Below are 7,755 nucleotides of genomic sequence, written 5' to 3'. Positions count from 1 at the left end.
GCCCCAGCCTCTCCCCTCCCCTCCCCTCCTTCTCGAACGCCCCCGCCCCGTGCACCGACACGCCGCCCGGTATGGCACCCCCCCTCCTGGCCCCTTGCTCTCCTCGCGACCTGGAGCCCATTCCGTGTCTGACACCGCGTGCCTGACGCCGCCCCTCCTGCTGGACCCCCCCGCCCCCCGCCCCTGCCCCGATAGCGCCCGCACCCCGGCTCGGCTTCCCCCCCCCTGGAAACACGGAGAGAATGGCTGTGCCATCTCCACCTTGCCGCCCCCCTCGCGCGCTCCTCCTCTTGGTGCTGCTGCTCGCCGGGCTCCTGCTCCTGGCACCGCCCGTCCGGCCCGCCTGCGAGGGCACCCTCTGCGAAGGGGCCTTCTACCTGGCCCCCGACTGCGCCTGCACCCCCTGCCCCTCGGGCTGCACCTCCTGCACGGCCCCGAAAAGCACCGACCAGCCAGCCCCCTGCACTGCCTGCTCGCTGGGGCACTTCCACGACACCAGCGCCGGCGCCTGCCTCCCCTGCCATCGGTCGTGCGCCGCCTGCACCTCGGCCTCCCGGTCGGAATTCGAGTGTGCCGCCTGCTTCGCCCCGAATGTCCTCTTCAATGGCCACTGCGTGCCGGCCTGCCCCCCGGGCACGGCCCTGGCCCCGGGTCGGCAGTGCCTTCCCTGCTCCGGCGGCGGCCACTGCGCCGCCTGCCACCATCTGGATACCGGCTCCGAGGGGGAGGCCACCATTTGCGACGCCTGCCAGCCGGGCTGGTACACCGACGAGCCCGATGAGCATGGCCACCAACCCCCATGCACCCGTTGCCATGTCAGCTGTGCCACATGTGCCGGGCTCGGCCCCACCGCGTGCACTTCCTGTGTCGATGGGCTCCTGCTGGACCCGGCCACCGGCCGCTGCGGGCGCCGCTGCCCCGAGGGAACCTCCCCCACCGAGGCGGCCGAGTGCGTGGCCTGCCCAGCCGGCTGCCTGGCCTGCCTCGAGCCGGGGACCCCGCAGGCCACCTGCACCGGCTGCCTGGATGGCTGGTTCGCGGCTCCCCTGGCCCCTGGGCTCTTCGGCGTCGCGTGCGATCCCTGCCCGGAGGACTGCTTGACATGCTCCTCCGGGGCCGAGTGCGACCGGTGCACCGTCGGCCGGCGGCTTCTGCTGGGGGACTTTTCCTGCGCCCCGGAGGGCGACGCCTGCCCGGCGGCCGGCCATGCTCCCAGCCCCCCCGAGAGCCCCCTCTGCCCGGCCTGCCATCCGCTGTGCGACACATGCTCCGGCCCGGGGCCCGGGGATTGCCTCTCCTGCCGGGCGGGCCTGCTCCCGGCGAGCTCCTCCATCACCGGCCCCTCTTTCGAGGGCGAAGACCCGGCCGCATGCCACAGCCCCTGCGGGCCCTTCCTCGCCAGCCCCCCCTCCCCGGACTCGGCCAGCTCCGACTCCCAAGCACCGGCCCCCTGCAGTGCTTCGTGCGCGAGTGCCAGCTGCGAGGTGTGCACCGGCCCGCTCCCTGGCCAATGCCTTCGCTGTCGTGGCGATGTGGCCGCCGGCGTTGCCCCTGCTGCGCCCTACCTCTGGCAGGGTGACTGCCGCGAGGCGTGCCCCGAGGGCACGGCCCCCGGCCCGGCCGGGGTGTGCTTGGCCTGCCATCCCACATGCGCCGAGTGCACCGGGCAACAGGAGACCCAATGCACCCGCTGCATCGGGGGGCTGTCCCTCGATCCGGCCGCCGGCATGTGTCGCCGACGCTGCCTCGATGGGACCGTGGCCATCGACAGCGAAGACCCCCGGGTGGGGGCCCAGTGCCAGCCCTGCCGGGCCGCCGGCTGTGCCGCCTGCCCGCCGGCCGACCTGGATGCCTGCCTCCGCTGTGCCGGCGGCCTGCTCCTTCACCCCCCCGGCGCCGGGGGGCCCTGTCAAGCGGGCCCCTGTCCGGAGGGGTACTTCACCCTGTCCGGCCGGTGTGAGCCCTGTGCCGCGGGATGTCGACAATGCTCCGGCCCGGAGGTTGACCGGTGCGACCTCTGCACCGATGGCCGTGCCCCCTCCCCCGGGGCCACCTGCCCGGATGGCAACCGGCCGGGCGCCTGCCTCGAGGGGTACTTCCCCCAAGGGGACGCGTGTGCCCCCTGCGCCAGCACATGTGCCACGTGTGACGGCCCCTCCGGGCGCCAATGCACCGGCTGTGCTCCGGGGCTCCTCCTGCAGGAGGGCCAATGCCGGGCCCGCTGCGCGGCCGGCACCTTCCACCCGGTCTCCCCGGGCCCCGGCGACGGGTCCTCCCACGCGGCCGACTGCCTCCCCTGCGACACCAATGCCTGCCTCGAGTGCGAGGACTTCGCCGACCGGTGCACCGCCTGCCATGAGCCCCTCCTGCTTCATGCCTCGCTGGGGACCTGTGTTGAGGCGTGTCCGGAGGACGGCACGCGCCTTGACGCCCCGCACGGCCGGCGCTGTGTTTCTTGCGACCCCTCCTGCCGGACGTGCCGGCTGAACCCGGACTACCAGGGCGGCGGCCTCGAGGAGGACCCGGACGGACCGCCCGCCGAGCTGTGCCTCGTTTGCCACGAGGCCTTTGAGCTGATCGACGGGTCGTGCCATTCCCGCTGTCGGGATGGCTTCTACATCTCCAGTCTGGATGACCGGGGCTCGCCGGTGTGCGCGGCCTGCCCCCACCTGTGCTCCACGTGCGCTCGGAATCCCAACACCAGCTCCCCGACAGCCATTTGCGTCACCTGCCTGTCGGACCTGCTCCTGCATGGCGGCTCCTGCGTCCAGTCCTGCCCGCCGGTGGGCTTTGTGGAAGACACCGAAGGCCGGTCGTGTGTCCCCTGCCAGGACCGCCTGTGCGATCGCTGCGACCCCCCGGACGGCACCAACTGCCAGCGCTGCATCCTCAATGCCTTCCTCCACGAAGGGGTCGGCTGTGTGGAGAGCTGCCCGGCGGGCTTCTTCGGCTCCAGCCCCGAGGGCGCGCCGGGCGTCTGCCTCTCCTGTGCCGAGGGCTGTCTTCAGTGCTCCGGGCGCCGGACTGATCAATGTACCAAGTGGAACGAAGAGCGCGAGCTCTACTGGAGGAGTGCGTGTCTGGTGGCTTTCCCCCTGCCTCTTCCTCTCCTCTCCGCTGCCCTCTCTCTCTCTCTCTCTCTCTCGGTTTTCCTCGCTTCTCTCTCTCTCTTTTCTCTTCACTGCTCTCTCCTCCCTCTCCTCTGCTCTCTCTTTCCTCTTCACTTTCCCTCTTCACTGTCCTCTCTCCTCCCTCTTCACTGTCCTCTCTCCTCCCTCTTCACTGCCCTCTCTCTTTCCCCTCCTCTGCTCTCTCTTTCCCCTCCGCTGCCCTTTTTCTCACCTCCCCCCTCTCCCGCCCTCTCTATCCTTCACCTCATTAGCCATGGTCATCGGCGTGTCAGTAGGATGCTCGATCCTCCTCTGTTTGATGCTGGGCACGGTGGTCGTCTATTTGACTCTTCGCCAGCGCCGCCGGGCCGCCAAGGCCGCCGCCGCCGGGGCTCTCGAGGCGGCTGTCGCTCCGGTTTCCGGGGAGACCTCCCCCACCCCCGAGGCATCGGCACATGAGCCCAGCTCGAGCTCCTCGGGCGAACCCTCGGGCCTCTCCGAGCTGGCAGCCACCGCGGCGCCGCCCCCAGAACACCAACCCCCTGTGGAGATGGATCATTCCTCCCAGGCATTGCACGTTGATTCGAGCGATTCGACGCATTCCACCCGGGAGTAGCGGGGTCCTTTTTGGGGGGCGCCCTCCCCACTTGGAGCAGGAGCACCGCCCCAATGGCGGAACTTGTGCTACGCCACAATCGAAATAAAACACCGCCGACACCGCATTGTGGGGAGTGCAATCGCGCCAGTTTCCTCCATTCCTTAACCCACCTCGGGTTACGCGCCAAGGTGCCGGGCCGGCATCGCGTGACGACCCATGCCGAGCGTTGGCATGCGGTGTTGTGGGCTAGCCACATCTGGGCAGCCTCGCTCGGATCGGGGGGACAGGCAGGGGGGGGCCACATATTTATGGTGTGCTCTTCCTTCCTGGGCGGGCCCCTCCCTCGTTCCTGCGCCCGGTCTGCCCCATCACCCGGCCTGCCGGTCAGAACTCTCCAGGCAGCACCCACTGGCCAAGGAGGCCGGCCCGCGAGCGTGTTAATTCCACTGCCCGAGACACGGGTCCAAAGGGTGCGGGGCGCGTTCGGGGCCCTCATGGTCGCCCCCGCCCCCCGGGCACGCGACCGCCGCGGATGGAGGGCAACGGGAGAGGGCGTTTTCTCCCCCGGGCTCGATGCCAGATCCACTGCGGACCTGCGCACAGGGGTGAGCCGTGCACACGAATGCCCTGCCCGGCGTCCGGCCGGTTTGGTTCGGCATTCGTGCCGGACAGCCGGGAGGCGGCAGAAGAGCTTTCCCGACGCAGAGCTCACCCAGCCATGATGGCTACCCCCGCGTCCCGGCCTTCCGACTCGCGGCGGTTTCGACGCCAGCCAACAAAACAGCCCGACGCGATCCCTTGGTCGATGGGGGTTGCACCCGAGCACGCGGCGGGCCTGTGCTGTGTCGAGGAAAGCATTTTAAATCCCCCCCCCCCCCCCCCCGCCCTCCCCCGCTGTCAGTAGCTGCACGTGTATGTTGCCGGACCGCGAGACGTGAGGCGTTGAGCAGGCGCTCCACCAGAGAGCGATGTTTGACCAGCACCGGGGGGGGTCTCGCTCGCACTTCGGCAGGGGCTCTTCCCGGCGGGCCTCTCTGACGGCTCCGACAAAGACTCGACGCGTCTCGGCGTCGGGCCGGTGGGAGAGGCCGAAAGGGCGAAATGATTAAGTTCCGTCGAGGAAGTCGCCGGAACACGCCCCGGCAGGGGCCCAGTGAAACCCCCAGGGACCTGTGGCTCATCTATTCCCTCCGCCGCCCGGGCCATTCTCCGCCCTCGAGCAAGTTACCCAGGGTGCCCCGTCTCGGCAATGCCCCCAACCGAACGGCAAGTGCGTCCAGGCCGCCGGAGGGCCGGCAGGCGCCACACACATACATACACACTCGCCCTCTCCCCGGGGAAGCGGCCCCGTGGCCGAGTGGCTGGTTTATCCTCCTAATAAAAACAATCCCCCACCATCGGCGACCGTCCAAACAAGAAGACACCCCGGGGAGCCGAGCGCCTCGGCACACACGCACGCACGCGATCATACGCACGTATATGCACATATTCAAACACAGCACACACGCCTCGCAAGGGGGGGGGGGGGGGGTGCATGTGGAACGGACAGACATGCTTGTCAAGATATTCCCCGCCACTGGCCATGCTGCCGATGGTCTTTATGTGACCCCGACCCGTTAAAGCCCGTCCGGGTCACCTCCCGCTTCGGGGTGGCATTTCTCGGCTTGGTGCTTCCGGGCACGGGCCCCCTGTCGAGTGGTCCTGTCCTCTATTCAGTGCCGCGGCCGTGGGGAGGCGAGCGCAGGCAGGCGGCGAGCGCAGGCGTCTACCGTTGGTCTTTCGACCGACCGGCCGCCTGCCCCGCTGGATCTTCCCCGAGGGAGACCGAGGCAGAGGGGGCCAGTTTCGGGCGAACCCCCGGGGATGGCTCCCGCCATGCCGCTGGTCTCACCAGCCAGCGAGGGGTCCGGCGTTTTATCCCCCCATGGCCGGACCTCGAAGGCCCATTGGCCTGGGGAGAGTCGGTGGTGGCGCCTCGCGAGACTCGCGACAGCTTGTCGGCCGCCCACGAGCCACTGCTCGCGGAGCTCAACACCCAGAGATGGTTCCCTCTCGGCCCCCCGCGGGTCTGGGCGGGCGAGGGTTTTTTTTTTCCTTTTTTGCCCCGGAGAAGGTCGCCACCAGGATGCGCCGAGCCCTTTGCCGGGCAGGCAGCCCATCGAGCACACCGGCCGGGAGGGACCAGCCCGGGCGAAGGGTAGACCGGGAAGGCAGCCAAGACCGGCCGAGGAGCGAAGGGTGGAACTAGCCTTGTCATGGAGCCACCGGACGAAAATCCGCTTGACAAACGCCCGAAACAGGGAAACAATCTCCAGGCACGAATTTTCCTCCCCCAGCAATATGTCGCCCGCTCATGGAGGCCTGGAGGAAAGGAAGGGCCGCGTCGCCGGGGGGTTCATTTGCCTGCCTGCCTGCTATACCTCGCCGGCGCGGGTCCAGACGCTCCGGTTCATTGGCCCCGGAGGTAGGAGAAACCGCAATTTCCCCGAGCCCGGCCACCAATTTCTTTGTGCCCGTCTCCCGTCCAGGTCCCCCCCCCCCCCCCCCCCCGCTCGACCAGCGACTCGCATCGCCACCTTCTCCCGGCCCCCGCACGCGCACGAGTAGACATCAACCCATCCGAGCAGACATCATCCGACGCCAGGACACAGGAGCAGCTTCGCGCAGAACCGAATGCGCAAGCACGCATTCACATGTGTCCACGGCCCGGCGTCCTGCCCCTTTTCGACAGCCAAGCTCCCGAACTCACCCGCGAGCGCAGCATGCCCATGTCCGGCACTTATGCCCATGCCGCCCGAGCGCGCGCCGCCTCTGGCAGCGGGAGGCATGACGGCCTCCTAGCTATGGGAGCCCACCTCCCCCCGCCCTCCCCCCGCCCTCTCCCCGCACCCTCTGACCACCGGACCCCGCCCGACAGACTCGGCCAGTCCCACCCATCCCCCTCGCGGCCCATGCCCCGCCCTCTCCCCCCCCCCCCCCCCCCCCCCGGGGGGGGCAGCCGAGGCCAGGCGGACAGACAGACATCCCCGGTGCATGCATTCCGCTTTCCCCAGCCCCTGGTCCCGGGGGCGGAGCCCATTCGCTGGCATCAGACCTACAACTGGCTGGGCCGCTCAGCAGGGTGCGCCATCTCGCTTACTCCTTTTCCGCCACATCCGCCCTCGTGTGAGACCGCCGGGCGCTGAGGGGCGAAGTATGCCCGGCTGCCCTTGGCCGACGCACGCCACACGGGGTGCCCTTGCTTCTCCGGCCACCACCGGCCAAATCCCGGGCTAGTCCCAGTGTTGCCTCACGACGCCGGACAAGCATTGCGTTTGTCCGAATTGCGTTGCCAATCTGCCCGCAATGAGCCCATCGCGCCTGGACGAGCCCTAACGCACACCCGGGAGCTCCGGCGCCCCCGGACACTGAATATCTCCCCCCCCCCCCCCCCGCCCCCGGTCTCGATGCTCGCCCTCGCCAGCGCCGCACATGCGCTCGACTCTTCACCGGTCTCGCTGCCTCCCTCCGTTCGGGGCTTCGGCAGGACCAGTGGGCAGCCCAAACACGCAATCTGCCTGCTCGCCGATCGCGATTGGCTCTCAGCCCGGCATCTCGACAATCGGTCCGCATGTGTGGCATTACCCTGGGGGCAAACAGCCAGATCCAGCGGGCGCACCCGCTCGGCGCAAGCCCGGCTAATGAACACTCTACCGGACGAAGAAGCATCACGCTTCCCGGAAAGACGACCAACAATAACAATCGCCCCCCAGACCGGCATCGGGACCGGGGGCCGCAGGGGCGTGACGGAGCCACGCAGGGGGCGCCAGCCGGGGGCCAAGTGTCTCACTTGCCGTGAATTTGCCCCCCTTCTTGAGCCCTTTCCTTCCTGCGGGCTCCCTCCCGTCCCCTGGCCCTGTGTGCGTATGTCTGTGTGTGGGTGTCGGTGTGGGCGCGGGTGCAGGTGCAGGTGCCCTGGATGATCTATTGCCGGCCAAGCGCATGGGCCACGGCCAGTATGGAATTTCCCGGCACCACATGCCCATGTGCCATCGGCTGTCCAGGGAC

The 7,755-nt window shown here is 69.2% G+C and overlaps 1 protein-coding gene across 1 annotated transcript; it reads left to right on the top strand.

Annotated features, from left to right (window-relative positions):
• Positions 1 to 242: 242 nt before the first annotated feature.
• On the top strand, positions 243 to 3,832 carry H696_05045 (hypothetical protein; the record flags this gene model as incomplete). Its single annotated transcript, XM_009498918.1, has 2 exons — positions 243 to 3,072; positions 3,383 to 3,832. 2 exons carry the CDS (start codon positions 243 to 245, stop codon positions 3,724 to 3,726), a joined length of 3,174 nt encoding a protein of 1,057 aa, XP_009497193.1. The 3' UTR covers positions 3,727 to 3,832.
• Positions 3,833 to 7,755: the final 3,923 nt, after the last annotated feature.

The sequence above is a fragment of the Fonticula alba genome, assembly GCF_000388065.1.
Source record: "Fonticula alba strain ATCC 38817 unplaced genomic scaffold supercont2.8, whole genome shotgun sequence".
Taxonomy (NCBI): Eukaryota; order Rotosphaerida; family Fonticulaceae; genus Fonticula; species Fonticula alba.
This window is presented reverse-complemented; position numbering and strand designations above follow the sequence as displayed.